The sequence below is a fragment of the Notamacropus eugenii genome, chromosome 1 (assembly GCF_028372415.1).
Source record: "Notamacropus eugenii isolate mMacEug1 chromosome 1, mMacEug1.pri_v2, whole genome shotgun sequence".
NCBI classification, from domain to species: Eukaryota; Metazoa; Chordata; class Mammalia; order Diprotodontia; family Macropodidae; genus Notamacropus; species Notamacropus eugenii.
The window spans coordinates 73,680,874-73,700,556 of record NC_092872.1 but is presented as its reverse complement, the minus strand read 5'-3'; the positions used below and the strand labels follow the sequence as shown (position 1 = coordinate 73,700,556).

The following is a 19,683-nucleotide window of genomic DNA, read 5'->3' as shown; positions in this document are numbered from 1 at the left end:
TCATGACTAAACAGTGACTTTCAAATATTTTCTCTTCAGTCCTGTACATTAGATCTTGTTTCTCAACAGAATTCCCCTCCTACTTTCTTGAGAAAATCAAGAAATCTGTCATGAGTTCCCTCTTCCCTATTCTATTTCTCAGAAGCCTCTCTGTATCCCCTCCATCTCCTCTCCTCATCTTTGCTTGACTTTTGATGCTGAGATGGATGGTTCTTTCCTTGGTCTTTCTTTTTTATCTCCCCTCCTCCCGCCCTCAATTCACCCAACTACTTAACACATTTACTACAGCACAAGAATTAATGAAGGTACGGTATACAAAAAACTGCAAACAATACAAGAAATAGACAAAACAACAGATTCCACACCATGCACATGAGGAATTGCCACGGCTGATTCTTGCTTCTGATCTATCTGTTCTGAAAGGTTGATCATCTCCACTAACTTTTTCCCACCAACAAATATCTCCCATCCTTAAGAATGTTTCACTTGACCCTACCATGCTCTTGGCTACAAGGAGACAGCTAAGTTAGGTGAGTAGTGGATAGACTGATAAGACTGGCAATTCAGTCCCTTCAGCCTTCTCTGAATCACTTTTTCCATTTGCAAAATGGGGATAATGATAACAGGTATCTTACAGGATTGTTGTGAGAATCAGTTCGGATAACTAAACATTGAAAACCTAAAAGTGCTATGTAAATACTATTTCTTCTCTTCCACCTTCTTCCTCTTTGTTCCAGGGCCACACTCCCCAAAAGTTCTTTCTTTCTTTACTTTGCATTCTCTAATCCTTGTTTTCTGATTTCTGACCCCATGAGTGTTTATTATTTTCTCTTTTCCAGTTACTTTTTCTTTTCTTTTTTTTGCATTTGCTCATCTAAGAGTCAATGTAGTTTAATGGCTAGAGAACTTGCCTCAAGTCCTTCCTTTGACACATACTGATTGTATAACCCAGAGTCAGGCACTTCTTAATCTTAGTTTCCTCATCTGTTAAATGGGGATGATGATAATAGTGTCTTCATTACAGTGTTATTTTGAGGATCCATTAAGAAAATATATGTTGAGTGCTTTGTAAACCTTAAAATACTGTATCAGTATTAGCCATTCACTTTCTTATTAGCTCTTTGGTTGTATGCTACCTAAACGATGGGACTGTGGATTCTTTTTTTTTTTTTTTTTTAACTTTGGAAGGTCATACATTCCATCTTGTTTCGAGGTCTTTGGGCAAAAGCTGGATGATTGTTTACTGAGATATTGTAGAAAGAATTCCTTTGCAAATATAGTTTCCACTTGAAGGCTTCTGTGGTCTGTTTTAACACTGAAATTCAAGGATTTTGCTCTTGTATGAAAACCAAATGTTTCACATAGGGTTTGTTTATTTTAAGGTCATTCACTCAGCCCTCAAACACAGCCTGAGGTAGATCGCCTCAGTGTCTTTGTTCAGGCTTTCTCTCTCCTTGGATTGTCTTCACTCATTTTTCTGATTTTTGAACTTCTCCTCATCCTGTAAAGCCCTCTCCTCCTAGAAGCCTCCCTAGTCCTTAATTTTACTCTTCAGACCTCAGTCACTTTTTTGTCCAGTTATGTCTGACTCTTTCAGACCCCATTTGAAGTTTTCTTCACAGAGATACTGTAGTGGTTTGCCATTTCCTTCTCCAGCTCATTTCTTACATATGAGGAAACTGAGGCAACCAGGGTTAAGTGATTTGCCCAAGCACATAGCTAGTCAATGTCCAAGTCCAAATTTGAACTCTTGGCTTGGCAACTCTATCCCCTATGCTGCTTAGCTTCCCTTCAGACCTCACATAGGGGTTTATTTTGTGCCTATTTAATCATATTTTAGTAGTTAGGTGTTTCTGTCTTCTATTAGATTATAAGTTTCATGAGAGTAGTAACCATGTCATATTGAAGTAGCTAATTGGAAGCAGCGGTCAAGAGCACTGGACTTGAAATCAGGATGTCCCACTTCTCTCCTCAATCACTGGGCAAGTCACTTATGCTTTTTCTGCCTCAATTTTCTTATCTGTAAAATAGGCTCTGCCTCACAGGATTGTTGTAAGGAGCAAATGAGTTAATACATGTACTGTGTTCTTTCTGCAAACCTTAAAGTTCTGTAAATGCTACCTATTATTATCTAAGTTTTTTATGTTATCCAGCATCTAACACAAGCCTGTTTATAGAGCAGGGACTGACTAAATGTTTGCTGGGTGAATGGGCATTTGATCTTATGAAACTTTTCTTTTCTAGGAGAAACGAAAAGCAGAGGAGGCACTGAACGATCTCAAACGTCAGTATGAAGCAGAAGTAGGCGATCTTCAGGTGACCATCAAAAAGTTAAGAAAGGTGAGCTACCATGGTTCTATTGCTTTACATCTTCAGCTCCTCTGACCCTCCCTATGAGCAATGGGGAATTTAAATATCTGCTTGTAGGGAATATGGGCTTCCCTTTTTAGAACCAGACATGAAAAAAAAATTAAATACGAGGCAAAGGCAAAGTGTGCTATTAAGTCCATTCACTGATTTTTTTTTTCATTTAAAAAATTAATAGTATTTTAAAATTTCATGTAAAGACAGTTTTTAATATTCATTTTTAAAATAAAAATTTGAGTTCCAAGTTTTCTCTCTCCCTTCCACCTTCCCCTAAGATGGTAAGCAATTTGAAATTCTGTATGCACTCACTGATTTCTTTGGGGACTTGCATCTATAGGAAGATGATTAATTTTGTGGCTCATTTGGGGTCCTTTATTGAAGTGATCTAGAGGTTCAGGTATCATGGAAACAATGATGCTGTTTATTCATTTCAGTCGTGTCCAACTCTTTGTGACTCCATTTGGGGCTTTCTTGGGAAAGATATTGGAATGGTCTGCCTTGGAGACTTCATGCAAATTGCATCATCACTGCTCTACAGTAGCTCAGTTCTTGAAGAGGAGGAGGTTTATTTTCTTCTAGACATTTGACTTCATCTGATTTGGGAATTCCTGATACAGAAAACCTTTCCCTGGATGCCCTAGGACATCCCAGCTATAACTTTAAGACTAAAGAATTGTCTGAACTATTGAGGGGTTTAGTTGTTTGTCTAAGGGAGACTATTAATGTTGGTCAGAGACAGAACTTAAATCCAGGTCTTAACTCTAAGCTCTGTCTTGTTTCCTCAGGAGCATAAAATGGGCTGTATGTATCTTGAGATACAAAAATGTGTAGAAGAAATGATCTTTTTCAATATCTATAGATATATATGTGTGTGTATGTACTATACATCAGCTATATCCTCCATAAATATTTTCTATACCTGTATAACCAAATGCAGGTAGGTAGGTGGCGCTAGACTTGGAATCAGAAAGACTGATCTTCATGAGTTCAAATTCAGCCTCAGACTCACTTACTACCTGGGTGACCCTGGGCAAGTCACTTTTCCCTGTTTGCCTCATTTCCTCATCTGTAAAATGAACTAGAAAAGGAAATGGCAAACCACTCCAGTATCTTTGCCAAGAAAACCTCAAAATGGGGTCAAGAAAAGTTGGACATAACTGAAATTACTGAACAGCCCTCACCACCAAATGCACGTAGAGGATGCCCTAAAAGTTTTAGTGCTGCCATAAGTGTTGACATCTTTTGCTTCTTCCTTCTTCTTTCCTCCTTTTCCTCTTTCTTTTTCTTCCCTTCCTTCCTCACTCCTCTCCTCAACAAATTCTGTAGCTTCTGGTATCACTTGAGTTGAACAATACAAACATCTGACTATGGATATGAAAAAAAAAATAAAAATTTCAACACGTTTTAGCCATGAATATTAATTAAAATTTTTTTCCTTCATATGATGAACTGACATTGTGTGCACAGATGTGAACCTTAATTAGCATAACCTGAAGTTGATCAATAAACAGATGTATTTTATTTTCTCTTTCAGCTGGAAGAACAGTCAAAGACCTTAAGTCAAAAAGAAGATGTGGCTGCATTAAAGAAAAGAATTTATGATTTGTCAACAGTAAGAATTACCTTTCCCATTTAAGGAAATATATTTCATGTGGGATGACCCTTTTCAAAACCCAACAGTGCTGTTATTTCATGGCTACAAAATGGAAGCTTAAAAGAAAATACATGTACTACTCATTTAAAAATTACTCCAAGGTGCCTGTGGATAAAGGTGCTTTATGTCGTGGGGTTCTCTTGTCATAGTCACTTTTAGGAAGAAGTAATAAATTCTTCATAGGCAAAAAGGGCACAGATTTGTGATTTCCTTGCTATAAGGGAACCTTGTGTGTGGAAATACCCTGATGTACTGATCTAGGTAGACACATTCTCTGTGACTTACAGTCTTAAAGAGATGCCTAGAGCATTAAAAGGCTTAATAAGTGTCAGGGTCTCCCAATTCATGTGTCAGAGGTGAGTCTTCAACTCAGGTCATCTTGACTTCAAGGATAGGTCTTTGTCTGCTGGGTCGTGATGCCTCTCTGCTCTACGCTAGCTTTACTTTTTCAGAAAAATGTTACCCCTAGTCACTTGTTAATATCCAACATAACTAATTGAAGAAGGACTAAATAATCCATGCAGATCATTTTTTAAAATACTCAATTGAATATTTAGTGGTAGTGCTCTATTTCTTGTTAAATAGTTTGCTATTTCTGATGTAGATTTTCAGTTTCACCAGGCAGTCCTTTGAAAAAGTATATCTTTTGTTCCTTTTTATGAGTATGAATGTGTAGGTGTATATTTGTGTGTGCATGTGTGGTGTGTTTATATGTATGTAACTCTGGGACAATAGAGGGAATGGAAATGAGGAAGACAACTTCAGGGATTTTGAGTTTCTATAGTTTGAAATTTATGTGATGACTCAATTCAGATTTTGATATGGATTTTTTTCTACACTGGCACTTAAAAAAAAAGAACTTCATCCATATTCCTCTGATGCGCTGCATGATTCTTCAGAGAAATCTTTCCCCCATTTTTCCTTGGTTGAAAAGCAAAGTAACAAATAAATATAACTTATCTTTTCCTTTAGGAAAATCAGAAAGTTAAAAAAGATCTTTTAGAAGCACAAACAAACATAGCCTTTCTTCAGAGTGAATTAGATGCCTTGAAAAGTGACTATGCTGATCAAAGTCTGAATTCAGAAAGGTATGGAATTTTGCATGTTACTTTTTTAATTAAGAAAATTCAGTCATGTACTTTTGTGTCGATATAGGTATTTATGTATGTATGTTTAAATATATTTGCAGTTGTTTTGTTTTCTATGGCTGTTTAGTTAGATTTGTTACATAGTCCTTCCTTTAAGGACATAAGATATAAAAAATAAGACTTTAGAAACAAATTAGGGAGAAATTTAGTCACTTTTGATTTTTATCAAAAATAGTCTTTACCCTCCAAAAAGGGCTCTTTAAATAGCTGTACTCTTAACATTGATGAGTTTTTTCCTCTTTTTTCCCTACTCTCTTTGAGACTGTGTTTCTGCCTTGCCCAAGCTGGAAGTCCAACTTGCTGTCATGGGCTCAGTCCCCTTACAGATTACTGCAGAAGCCTTGTTCTGCTCTGTTTCTGAATGGGGCTGGTTTTGACCTTCTTCGGGCAGCTTGTGCAAACTCTGCCCCCTAACCAGAGATCAGCATGTTAGTGCGAAACTTGGTGGGGACCTCCAATTATCTTATTCTCACGGCAGTTTACAACTCCCAAGCTTAAGCGCTCCACCAGCCTCAGCCTTCCTAGGAGCAGAGATTATACATATGCATGCTGCAACATGTTTGTTTGACTTTTTTTTCTTTGACCAGATTAATAATAAACTAGGAGCCCAGAAATAGAATAAAATATTAGCCACTTACAACTTTGGCTGCTTTGAAGGCGGGAATGTCATCTTTGTATTTCTTCTGCTTTCCTCAGCAGCTAGTATAATACTGTACTAGATCCTTAGCATCTACCAAACGTATTTTGTTTAACTGAAGATAAATTTTTTCTGAAATTATAATGTAGTTCAATAGGAAAGTACAATTTAACTTACAAAATTGGATTTGCATGCAACTTTTGGAAATCATATATATTACTTGAATTTAATAAGGTACATCAGTAGTTAATTTTGCCATGATGTTCTACACCCCAGTCTTTATAAGTCATGGTGATTTCTGTCCTTACTTCCTATGATTAGCTGCTTTATGCTGCAAATATCCAAATGCTAGATAAATTGGCGTATTTTCCCTACAATTCATGGAAACTGCTTTAAGAGTAACAGTGCCACCCTCAGAGTTACTAACACCATTTCCCAAAGGATCCGAATGTTCTTTTTTCTTCCCATCCAAGTACTGACTATTTTTCTGCTTAGTTTCTCATAACTATGCCAAATGTGGTAAAAATGGTAGCATGGTGTCCCATCTGCATGGGTGTTAATAAGTTAAGAAGTTCCGTAAATAGTTGGTAATTTATTCTTATTCTGAGACTTAACAGTGGTATAAATTTTATATAAAAGGATCTCCATAGAATTATCATGAAGAGTCAAATATAGAAAAACAAATTAGATTCTGTTCATATCAATAGTTCCATACCACTAAGCTGCAGTGTGTCAAAAGCACTTTCTCTGAAAAACTCAGTGTTTTGTATTTTTGTTTTTTTTCTACCCCTCCCCCCCATATCTATTAAGTCAGACATAGGATATATTAACTTAGTACAAAAAAGGTAATTAAATTGTAGAGAGATTAAAATATTTGAACAGTGACATTTATGTTCAAAGTGTAATTTTCTATACTGTTATGAAACAGAATTTTTTTTAAACTGAAACTGTGATTCCTTTTGAGATTCCTGTTAAGGAAACTTTATTACTAGTGTAGATCAGTCACTGCTCTGTAATTTGGTCTTTGAGAGTTTCCTGGGGCATTGAAAGGTTAAATGACCTACCCAGGGTACTACATGTTAGAGTTGGGACCTGACTCCAGATCTTCCTGACTCAGAAGCCAGGTCTGTATCATTGTTATCACAAAGCAGTGGTTGCCTCATGAAATCAAGATATCAGTCCTAATGGCAAAGTTGTACTTAAAGTGTTTGTGTTGAGTAACACCATGGAACTATGTATAACATTATAGTAGTGTGGGAGGGAGAAATATCAGGAAAGATCAGCAGGGTCATTGGAATTTGTTTTTTTTCCCTCTTGTATAAGGTAGACTGATGTCTGTTTCAATTCACAGGGGAAAGGACAGATTAGTCTAGGGAAGGTGACAAAACTCTTTCGTTAGTGGAGAAAATAAAGTCATAATTAAAGACAAGAGAAAGAAAAAGAGGGGAAGAATGTGAGAGAGGGAGGGAAGGAGAGAGAAGGAAGGGGAAAAGTGGGAACCTTCTGTATCTCAGTCAAGTAAGAGGAGGATTTGTTTATGTTAACAAAATCAAAGGGTAAAGTAGAATGTGAGATTTGGAGAAAGTAGAGAAACTTTGGAATAGCCCAGGTTTCATGGTGAGATATAAAAAGAAATCAAGAAGCAAATTTGAGCAAATTTATTAGCATGAATTTGTAATGGACCTATTCAGTATGCCTTCTTCTCTCAGTACTTTGTGACCTCAGAGCAGGGTTAGAGAAGGTGGATTTTTCTGGAAGTGAGTAACATAGAAATTGGAATTGGTGCAGTTAAGAGACAAGAGGGTGAAGAGAGAGGTATGAGTGAGAACTATGTTGAGTGGCCATGAATTACATTCTAATTATTGCATCAAATGTGGCTGTGAGGTCATTAATGCTCATGGGGACTGGTGAAGAGATTTTTCCCTTTCCACCCTACTAGTAAGAGTGTGAAAAGCCAATTGAATGAGTTTGTGAGAATGAATAGTGTGTCTGTTAAGAAGATTATAGCTAGAGAACACAAAGGCAACTTGATAACTTGGTGGATAAAGTGCTAGGCTTTGTTGGAGCCAGGAAGATCTGAGTTCAATCCTATCTCAGACACATAGTAACTGTATGACCTTGGGGGTGGTCACTTAATCATTCATAGTCTTAGATTTCTAAATCTGTAAAATGAAGGCTTTGGCTTTAATGACCTCTCTTATAGTTTTGTATGTATGAGCCTATAAATCCCTATATCCAAGGATAGAGTATATGATAGAAAGTTACAAAGGGTAACTGTACTTATGGATGCCAGGTGTGGAATGGAGATGAAGGTCTTTCAAATCTAGAGTACTGAAGGCACCGTGAGGTTAGGGTGTTAGATGAAATTGACTTGCAGCGAAAGAGGATGAAGGTGGTAGACAAAGTGGAGGAGAAATATGGGCGTAGGAAGTGAAATCATGCAGGAAAAATGGAGAAGGTCCTACGGGGTGGTAATGGAAATAGAGAGCTTATCCAAAAATTCTCATTTAAATGCAAAATGTAATTTTACAGAGACCTGGAAATAATCAGAGAATATACTGAAGATAGAGATTGCCTTGAGAGGCAAATTGAAATGCTCCAGTAAGTTCCTATAAATTATCTTCATTATATGCTATTTTCACTGTTCTTTTTTCATAAATGTTATGTTGAGTAATAGACTGAATCCACAGGATGGAAATGCAGGTAAATATGTGTTTCTTGTCATTACATTTTATTCAGCACAATCACTTAGCTCTTTGAGATAACTGAATTGCAAATCAAGCATTGGTTTTTCAATAAATAGAGGATGGATCTCCAAAAGTGATCTTGGGATATGGCTGAGTATTTCCTCCTGGCACACACAGGATGTCCCCAAAGTCTTAATGTACCTTTAAGGTTATTCAAGGATTCTCCACTGATCCCTGTTCTCCAAAGAATGGTGACAACTCTCCATGTCACAATAAGCTATTGATGACAAAGGATAGTTTATGAAGAACCTGTAGCCAATTATTTAAATTATCTATACGCTGAAATGTATACAAGTCTCTTTCTTAAGTCAAGCATATTGTAGGGAGTTTTTCTCTGAATTTCTTTCAGTTGTATCTTTGTTTTTCAAATGATTTTATATGGTTTTATTTTGATTTTTTGATTTGATTTTTATATTTTAATAATTACTTTTACTAAAGACCATAAAGACAATCTACTTTTGGAGGCATGCATCAGTACTCATCTGATTTAAATGGTGAATTACGTATAGAAAAGGGAAGGCAGAGTTGAGTAGGCTTATCTGGCCACAGTTTTTTGCTTTGATGAATATTTAGCAGTTTTGCTGTTACGAAGGTGACCAGTTAAGTCCTGATAAGCAGAGGTAATTTAGGTTAGATGTGCCAGAAGTAATTTTGAGTAGATGTGCCACTGACCATGTCATTTTTAACATCTTCAGTGCTCTAGTTATATCAGCAGTAACACTGGCAATACCGGCCCTTCCCGAAATATTTGGAACCCTTCTAAAGTCCTTGTCTAGTAGAAAGGGCATTGGATTTAAAGTTGGAAAGCATGAGCAGGAATTCCCTCTCTGCCTCTTACAAGCTTTGTAACTTTAGCTAAGTCATTTAGCTTCTCACTTTCAGTTTCTCTGTCTTTAAAATAATAGGGTTAAACCAGATGCCATCCATCTCTGATATTCAGTGATTCAGGGAGGAAAAAAGAGGGTTTGTCTAATACCATGCCATATTTTGAATTTTATCATTTGAAAAAGCAAGTTTTTCCTTTTAGATCTTTTTAATTCTGCTCTTTTTTTTTTTTTAAATTGTAGAACAGCCAACAGAAAACTACACGACAGTAATGATGGATTAAGAAGTGCACTGGAAAACACATATAGTAAATACAACAGGTCCTTGGTATGTGTTATATTTTTATGATCTTCTTTGTAATTGTCTATACTGAACAGTATCCTGAAGACCTAAATTCTTAGCAGAAGGCTCTGATTATTGACAGCATATAATAGTGATACCCTTTTACCAAAAGGAAGAAAGATGCTAGCCCTTAAAAGGAGGCCTTTTTTTGTTTTTGCTAAAGCACCACTGAATGTTATCTTCTTTTCTTGTTTTTTGGTTGTTTTTAGTTGTGTCCGACTCTTCATGACCCCATTTGGGGTTTTCCAGGCAAAAATATTGGAATGATTTGCCATTTCCTCCTCCAGCTCATTCTATAAAGGAGGAAACTGAGGCAGACAGAGTTAAGTAATTTTGCCAAGGTTTGACATAGCTAGTAAGCAACTAAGGTTGGATTTGAACTCAGGTCTCCCTGATTCTGGTTCTGGCATTCTATCCACTGTGCCATCTGGCTGCCCATTGTCTTCTTACATACTATGTATTTGATATTACAGATTTTAATTATTATTCTCTATAAATATTTATCATGGGGAGAAATTCTGTTTTTGAGCAGTCCAATGGAGTTGTGTTAAATAAACATTTGAGATTTGAGAAACATTCCCAGATTATTTTCTGATTTCACTTATGTAAACCAACTAGCTACGTACCTGGGGACAAGTCACTTAGACATCTCTAGGCCTTAGTGTTTTGTTTTTTTTGGCAAAATGATGGTGTTAAACTTAATGATCTCTAAGTCTTCTTTGAGCTTAGCAGTCTATGATTGAAAAGCTTTTACTGATACTTGGCCAGGTGTTGATTTTTCAGTAAATTAATTATTGTAGCTAACTGCACTCATTTCGATAGAAAAGCATTTGGGGTCTATTTCTTCTCCAGAATAGCTTATCTATGCTGCATATCAAAGTTTTGAAGTTGGAGTTTGCTTTGGAAAAAAGGTCTTTCTAAAACCCACTAGAAGAGGGAGTTAGAAAGTTGGGATAAAAGGTTTTGTCAAATTTCAAATCAGAACTTGACTAGACTTAGAACTATGGAATTAAAATTTCATTTATACCAGAAAAGACAGTGCCAAGCACATCTTCTTATTTGGACTTTTTGAATCCCTGTATCATTGTACCTGCCCTCTCTCCCAGGTATTTATGGTAGCTGCATTTCTAATGACTCTTAAAGAAACAGTATTATACACAAAGTATTGCTATTAACTTACATGTATGTGGTGATGTATATTTATAAAAAATTTTCACATTAGCCCATTTGACCCTCACAGTAGCCAGTGAGAAGCAGTGCTATTATTATCCTGCTCTAACGAAGTCCTGAGAAATTAGGTGATTTGCCGAAAGACACAGAGGACAGCTAGGTGGTGCAGTGGATAGAGTGTTGGGTCTGGTGTCAGGAGGATTTGAGTTCAAATATGGCCTCAGATACTTACCAGTTGTGTGATCCTGGGCAAGTCACTTAACCCTGTTAACCTCAGTGTCCTCATCTGTAAAATGAGCTAGAGAAGGAAATGGCAAACCATTCCAGAAAGACCCAAATGGGGTCAGAAAGAGTCAGATAAGACTGAAACAACTCAATTGCAAGGAGTAAACAGGAGAATAGTGAGTCAACTCTAAGGGTTTTTTTCCTATGGTTTGAAAAAGCTTGTTTGATTAATGAGTGTCTTTTTTTAATACAGCGTATAAATAATATATCACCAGGGAGCACACTCTCTAGAAGCAGTTCCAAGTTTAATGGTGGCCATTCTCCTCAGAATTTGCGGTATGACAGGTAGGTTAACATCTGCTGTCTTTTCATTTGAATTCTGGACCTAATTTGACAAAGAAGTAAAGTATTTCTTTTAAGAAATAGGACAATAGTTTTATTACTCTTTTCTTTATTGTATCCCTTGAAAACAGGATAATAGGATTTTGAATGGTACTTCAGATTTTACCTGGCTTGTTTCATTAAACTGGTCATTTAAAAATTTGTTTTAAGCACAGTAACTGAAAATGTTCTGGATTTCTTTTGTTCTTTGAAACATTTATGACTGATATGTTTATTAATATTACCTTTACATTTATTGATTTATTGACCTTGTTAAATTTGGGGGTGAGGAGCTGGGCTTGTGATTTCCTTAGTTTGGGGAACTTGCCATGTGGAAACAGTTCCCTGGTGCTGATCTAACTTTAAGTCTTAGAAAGTTTCCTAAGGCACTGAGATTAAGTGACTTGACCATGGTCATATAGCTAGCGTGTGTCAGGGACAGGACTTGAACCCAGTTTTCCCTAATTCTAAGACTAGCTTTCAGCCCACTACAGTTGCAGTATTAAACTCAATTAGAAATGGATTCCTATGGGACACATATTGACTTAGAAAAGCACAAATTTCCATCACCTGTGTTGTTGTTGAATACTGCCCAATTACATTTCAGTCTGGTTTTGACTAGGGCTGTGAGTTTGATACCTCCTTATTACAGCATACCCTCTTTTGCTAATAATACCAGTTAGTCTTTATACAGCACTTTGAGATGCTTAAAGTACTTCATATCCATTCTCTAATTCTCTCAACAACCTTCTGAAATAGGAGCAAAGCAGATTCACAGTAGCTCAAAAGAAATGTGATATGTGCAAACTTAGGTGCAAATTTAGAGGCATTTCCACTACAAATGTTTATATGAACTATTTGTACCTGACCTTCTGAGCTTGTATTGGTCTAATCAGGCACAGTCAGACTGTGTACCTCAAATACAATTGAAATAATGATGTCATTTGGTCCTCTTTGAGCTTGAAGGACCAAAAAACCAACCATGAATGGTAAGTAACATCTCCCATTTTGCAGAAAACTATGGTTTAGCAAGACTTGCCCATTGTCATAAGTGTCAGAGACACAATATGGTTCTGAAGGCTCCAAACTTCCTTCCTTCCTTCCTTCCTTCCTTCCTTCCTTCCTTCCTTCCTTCCTTCCTTCCTTCCTTCCTTCCTCCCTTCCTCCCTTCCTCCCTGCCTCCCTCCCTCCCTTCCTCCCTGCCTCCCTCCCTCCCTCCCTTCCTTCCTTCATCCATTCCTCCCTCCCTCCTTCCCTTCCTTTCTTTTCTTTTTCTCTCTTTCCTTCTTTCATTTTTTTCTGTCTCTCTCTGTCTTTCTGTCTTTCTGTCTCTGTCTATCTTTCTTTCTCTCTTTTCCTTCCTTCCTATCTTCCTTCCTTGTCTCGCTCTCTTTTTTTCTTCCTTTTTTTTTTTACTTTTCTTTCATTGGTCTAAGTAATGACTCATCCAACTTAACTGATATGGGCTTAAAAAGAAAATAAATTCAATTTTTTTCTTTATTTGTGGTTTGAGAATTTGAGCCTTCCAAAGAATCTTGTGTTTTTGAAAGTGACAAATGAAGAAAAAAATTGTTTTTTTTCCTGTTCTTTGAGATATCATTATTGTTTAATGTGATAATTAAATGATTACTTAGAATATAGCAAGAAACAGTATATGGAAATCAGTGGTATCACAACTCAGCCACAGACAGAATGGATTGTTCCTACAGATGACTAACAGAGTATGCTAGCCCTCTGCTCTTAGCATACTTAGTATATGACATTGAAACTATTTTGCATTATCTCCAGTTTTCAAAATGTTAGAGCTCATGTGGTTTAAGCCAAGAGAGATGGTTTCTGGCAGCAGTGCTCCTAGAAATTTGGAGCCTTTCATTTTACTCACTCAACCTTTCAGAAGATCTTGACCTACTTTTTCTAAATAAACAGTGAAGCAAAATAGTTTAAAATTGTATAATTGACATTGTACTTCTAACATTTTGAGGATGAAATGTCCCTTTGGGTTCTCACTGGAATTTGAAGAGAGAAAGTGATGATAGCCATTTCTGACCCAAATTTTAATCCCCTTTCATGTGAAATTTGGTTAAATATAAAGAACAAGGTATTCTTATCCTACCTCTAGAGTGAGCTATATGAGAGCATGGTCCTGTCTTAACTTTGTATGTCTCTTAGTGTCATATAATGGACTTCAAGTCCCTTTTAATCATCCTTCTGTGTATGCCTTTCATCTGAGAGACATCTTTTTCTTTTCTAAAATGTTTTAGAGCTGAATACCATGCTCAAGTCTGTGTGTGCGTGTGCGTGTATGTGTGTGTGTGTGTGTGTGTGTGTGTGTGTGTGAGTGAGAGAGAGAGAGAGAGAGAGAGAGAGAGAGAGAGAGCGCATAACCTAACGGTAAAATTAACAGTACAATATAACGAAAATTCATTAAGTACCTACTACATTTAGGTACTACTATTTAGGTGAGAGGAAGAAGTAAAGTTCAGCAGTTCAGCTAGTACATGGTTCCCACTTCTAGTGAGCCTAGAATATAATGGGATATATTAGGCAAATGACTAAATAAAAAGGTCTGTGAGAGATCTGAGAGAGTAAGTTGTTACTAATGGATAGACAAGAGTATGGGAAGATCAGGAATGTCTTCCTGGAAGATGTAGTTTTTAATTTAGTCTTTGAAGGAAGATTAGAGATTCAACAAAGGAAAGGGGGGCATTCCAGGTGTATAGAACAACATAAGTACAGTCAAGATGGTGATAGGGTGCAGAGCTTAGTTTGGTAAGGGGTAGAGAGTTGTTCAATTAGGCTTCTTTGTTTGTTGGTGGCAATAACTGGAGTGTATTGAAAGGAATAATTTGAGGTAAGGTTGAAACGGCAGGTTGGTGTCAGTCGGTTGTTGACTTACTTGAACGTCAGGTAGATTGGTAATATGGAAGATGCTAAAAATATTTGAACAAAGAAGTAACATGACCAAATCTATCTGTAAGTAATTATTCTGAGAGGATAGATGAGAGGGGGGAGAAAGTAGAAGAGGAATTATCAGCAAAGAAATAACAAGAATCTCATGTGAGAACTAAAATACTAGGATGGCAGTAATAGGGATGGCGATTAGGAGATGGATTCCATGGATGCTGGAGATATGGAATTGATTAGATTTAGGACTTGAATAGAAATGAGAATTGAAAGACAAGGGAGAATCATTGATAGCACTAACATTACAAACATGGGAACCTGGATAAAATACCAAAGGCAGAAATGGTAGAAGCAGAAAGCAGATATAGAGGGAAAGGAGTAATGAACTTATTTTTAGACCTGTTAAATTTGAGAAGGCAGTGTAATGACATTGGAGTTGTAAGGTCCTTAGATCAGAGTTACAAATAAAGACTTTTACCAAGGTAATAACATCTGATATTTGGGAAGGGATCTCTATGGCCATTTGGAACAACACACAGGAGAAAGGATTTTGAACTCATTTAATAGCAATGGCAACAAGAGCAACCAGCTAAAATTTAAATAGCACTTTGTGCCAGGGACTGTGCTAAGTGTCCCACAGTCATTATCTCATGTGATGCTCACAACAGTTCAGGGATTTTGGTGATATTGTTTTTATAGATGAAGAAGACTTATTTTGCCAAAGGAAAACAGAGGTCTTATATAGTCTCCAAAATTAAAATTACTTTCTTGGTACTGGTACTGCTTAACCTGTTTTGAGCATTGCAAACTCTTCATTAAACCACTTAACCTCTTTCCCATTTATCATCAGGTCATCACGTTCTTCCTACGTGGATGAGGATTGTGATTCCTTAGCCCTTTGTGATCCAATGCAAAGGATAAGCTATGAGGTCGACAGCCTGCCTGAGAGCTGCTTTGACAGTGGCCTGTCAACTTTGAGAGATTCTAATGAATATGATTTTGAGGTGGAAGACAAACATCAAAGGAGTTTTCAAAGGTCACGGTGCCCACAGGAGAGCTTTGGGGGTGATGCGTCTGATACAGATGTAAGCCCTGGAAATCATTGATCTTCTAAGACCTTTGATGAAATGAAAAATTAACCCCCTGTTTGAAATTAACTAGCCTCCAGAGTTCACAGGAACCAAAGTGGTTTTTAATGAAGTTATAAATGTTAAACAGGATCAATAAAACAGTATACGTTGGCTTAAGAAGCACTTCCTTACTGCATTGGCACAGTCGAGCATCCTTGACTTCCATACTAGATTGGCTCATGCTGATTAATGACATCCAGTGGAGATTGTGTGGTATATCTTTTTGTTTAGATACATCTCTTTCATTTTAAAAAATGTTTTTTTTTTTTTTTTTTTTTTTTTGTGTCAGGTACCAGAGATACGAGATGAAGAGGCCTATGGGTCTGACAGCATCAGTACGATATTAGACTGGAAACCCTCAGAATCTGTCACTGAAGGGAACTTTGGTACTTCTGCAAGAAAGCCTATCTCAGCCCTCTCACCACAGGTAGGTCCTATTTTTGTTAGATGTCTTTTTTTCATGCCCTCTGATAATTTTCTGTTTCTTTGATACAAGCTAGGAAGAGAAGGGGGAAAAAGTAATTAAAATTTTCTCATCCTGTATTTTCTTTTAGGCAAGCTTGGCTGATGACAACCATAAGTATCCTAGTTCAGACAAGGCATATAAAATTGTTCTTGCTGGAGATGCTGCTGTGGGGAAGTCCAGTTTTCTCATGAGGCTTTGTAAGAATGAATTTCGAGGAAATACCGGTGCCACTCTAGGTATGTTTAACTGTTGAAGAAAAAGAATGCTTTCCTCTACTTCTAGCTTAATTTCTTATGGAGATCACACATACATGAAATCCCTTCCTGTACTCCAAAAATTTCTCTACTCTGCAGAATGCTTCTCATTTAAATTTTAATATTATTTTAATTTTAAGACTGGAAGCTAGGCTCATATTCCTAGTCCATCTCTAAGTAGCATGGGAGCTTTGACCTACTCTGATTATTACCTGGACTTGTTCAATCTTTTTTGGCAACCTAGTCACCCCCAATCCCTGGAATTGATCTTACTAATTCCAGACTTAGTGCAGACATCCTATAGGCTTAGCTCATTGAAGCTCACAACTCCAAACTCAAGAGATCTCTCCGAGATTCACATAGCCAGAAGGGAGGTGAGGTTGGCATACTTTCTATTTTTCACTATCATTTCCAGACCATCTTTCTCTTCCATCACAGCTGCAACCATCTGCCTTCTGTTAAAGTTCATGAAGTTTATGGCATCTATTTCTATAACCCTTTCCCATCTATGTTCCTGTCTCTAAAGCTTTCTTGGTTATTCTCCCATCTTTTTCAATGAATTCAGTCCCTGGATCACGGTGTTTCTCTGTACTCTACTCCTTGGCATCAGACTTAAAGGTTAGAATTCATATTGAATTCTTCTAACAACCCAAGTGCAGAATTCTTGTATATTGTACTTCAAGCTATATGTGATCTCTATCATGTGTTGGTCCTTGCCACCTCTCAGAAATATATCATCTTCAACATGCTGAATTTTGAAATTCTGTTTCCTTACCACAGCTTCCTATTCTTTGGATTCTCACATTTAGCCTATTATTTTCCCTAATGCTGACTTCTGTTCTCTTGATTCATCCCTCTTCTCCCAGTTTGCTTCCACCACTCTTTTCACTTGCCTCCATATACCAAATACTGACTACATGGTGAATATTTTTTTTGTTTCTATGTTCCTTTCTTACTGTCCTACGTATCACTTTTTCTGAGATCCTTTCTGGGTAATGCTGACCGTCTCTTTATTTCTGGACTTCTGTGTTGCTATCAATTGCACCTGTTCCTTATTTTGGTGCTATTAGTAAGGTCCTCCCTACTATTTGGTTGTCATCATACTCTACACTTATAAACTCACTGTCCCATTTACCATTGACTGTTCCAAGCCTTTCTCTTATTCCTATGGCCTCAGCAAACCCTCACATTTCTGCACATTCAGGTAGATGATTTAACTGCCTTCTTCATGGAAGCTAATGCCTTCCCTTGAATCCTTCCATATTTCTCCAGATTTCTCAGCATTCATATCCCATTTTCTTTCTTTGGTCTGGTCATAAAAGAATTACCCCTCATTTGATAAAATTGATTCCTCTACTTGAACCTTGAATTCTATTTCTCCTTTCCTTCTCTGGATCCTTGCTCCAGTACTGAATAAAACAGTGAACTTGTAGTCACAAAGATTTGAGTTTGAATCCTACCTTAGCCACTTCCCAGTTGTGGCATCTTAGGTAAAGCAGTTAGCTTCTCTAAGCCTTGGTTTCTTCATCTGTAAGTAAAATGAGGTGTGTGTGTGTGTGTGTGTGTGTGTGTGTGTGTGTGTGTGTGTGTGTGTGAGTGTGTGTATGTGTATGTGTGTAATTTTTGATCTAAAATGGTTTTTTCCACCTAAAAATTTATGATTCCATGATTCCTCTTAGGTTTCTGTAGACAAAGCCTGCAAATATGCTTGGGTTTCCTAATCCTAACTCATCTCACTATTATTCACTCTCTCTTTCCTACTCTCCTTTATTAAACTTCTTCAAAAAGTTCTCTTTGTTTTATGCTTCTCCTGACCACTCACTCTCCCCCTAACCTTTTATAACTGGGCTTCCACAATATCAGTATTAAATTTTAAAATGGCTCTTTCCAGTGTCATCAGACTCAATGGTGTCCTAACTACCACATCCAAAGGTCTTCATCATAACTTCTCTGTAGCATTTCATGCTTTCACCCTGTCCCATCTGCTAAATACTTTTCTTCTCCCTTGATATCTGACCCACCATACTCTTATTTTCCTTTTATGTCTCTGCCTCTGATTGGTTGACTGGCTTTGTCATTTTCCTGAATGCTTAAGGGTTGACAGTTATTAAGAGTCTTTCTTTTTGTCCCTGTTTCTGTTGACACTCCTAGCCATTCATACATTCCCATGATTTCAATTATTATTTCTGTACAGATGACTCCCAAACCTGTATTTCTAGCCCTTCCCCTCTAGTTTCATACTTCCATCTTTGACTGCTTATAAAATAGTCCCACTGTCTCCTCAAACTCTGTATGTCCAAAACTGAGCTTATTTTTTCCCTAAGTTTCCTCTTCTCTCTGACTTTATCAATCTATTTATATTTTTTGATAGGATAAAGTAAATTGCTTCTTCCAGTGCACAAGGCTAAAATTTCATTTCAGTGTAATTCATAGTGGTATTTTAATATTTAATTTAGGTCATTGGAGTGTATTTTATTAGTGGAAACAAGCCTGAAGAGTCTATCTCCAAATTAAGCAATTATATTGGCACAAAAAACGTTTTTGTCCCATCGTAGCCCTGGGGTACACCCATGCCCAAACCAGTCTTGGATCGGCATGGGAAATGAGTTGAGTGTATACAACTCATTGCTTATCCATCATCACTATTGGAAATACACCTCAAAAGTGTTCCATAGTGATTAAGTCAATGGAGTCATCTTTATGAATGACTCCATGTTTTACTTTCACACAATGTCAGGGTGATATAGGTGCCTGCCACATCTTGAAATGGTCTTTAAAATCAAAATAAATGGAAATATTGACTTCTTATTCTGGGCCCTTATGCTTCTTTTACAGGAGTTGATTTTCAAATGAAGACTCTTATGGTGGATGGAGAGCCTACAGTCTTACAGCTCTGGGATACAGCTGGTCAAGAGAGGCAAGTACCATTCACAGATTTCATGGTTATATAGAGAATTTGTGATGAAAGCATGACAAATGCTTGCTGGATTGTTGGCTCTTTTTTGTTTGCTTTACATCCTCCAGTTTCATTGAAAGTCTGGTTACTCTTTTCTCCATATTTTATCTTTTCTCTCTCTTCCCTACTCTTCTGCCCTTTCATTTTTATATTTGGTAGATGAAGAACTTTTAGCAACCCCCCAGTTTGTTTGGTTCAGAAGGCTCCAGAGTGTCCTTTTTTTTAAAAGAAAGATTCAAATAAGGTGACTTTTCCTTATGAAATGCTAATGTGGGCAATGGCTTAGTTGTGAAAGATTAAAAATGATGTATTTTCCACGACACAGGAGGATTCTGACTTCACTTCACTGAAGAAAGTGAACCTTTCAACTCTTCTCGGTACAAGGGCTGAGACACTTATCATTGCAGATCTATTTCTGTATGAATTGTAATGCATGTTCATTGCCTTGACTCTGAAGCATTAAGCAGAAGTTTCTTA

The 19,683-nt window shown here is 37.0% G+C and overlaps 1 protein-coding gene across 8 annotated transcripts in view; it reads left to right on the top strand.

Moving 5' to 3' along the window:
• RASEF (RAS and EF-hand domain containing) overlaps nt 1–19,683 on the top strand; it is an 825,381-nt gene that overhangs the window by 59,280 nt on the left and 746,418 nt on the right. For all 8 annotated transcript variants that reach the window (XR_011966209.1, XR_011966208.1, XR_011966205.1 and 5 more), the window contains 10 exons: nt 2,245–2,340; nt 3,902–3,979; nt 4,994–5,109; nt 8,339–8,407; nt 9,621–9,705; nt 11,369–11,460; nt 15,251–15,485; nt 15,820–15,957; nt 16,085–16,232; nt 19,086–19,167. Coding sequence is in view for 3 of the 8 variants with exons in the window: in XM_072605244.1 (XP_072461345.1) it covers nt 2,245–2,340; nt 3,902–3,979; nt 4,994–5,109; nt 8,339–8,407; nt 9,621–9,705; nt 11,369–11,460; nt 15,251–15,485; nt 15,820–15,957; nt 16,085–16,232; nt 19,086–19,167 (1,139 nt within the window). In the remaining 5 variants the exon portion in view is untranslated. The remainder of the gene's footprint in view (nt 1–2,244; nt 2,341–3,901; nt 3,980–4,993; nt 5,110–8,338; nt 8,408–9,620; nt 9,706–11,368; nt 11,461–15,250; nt 15,486–15,819; nt 15,958–16,084; nt 16,233–19,085; nt 19,168–19,683) is intronic.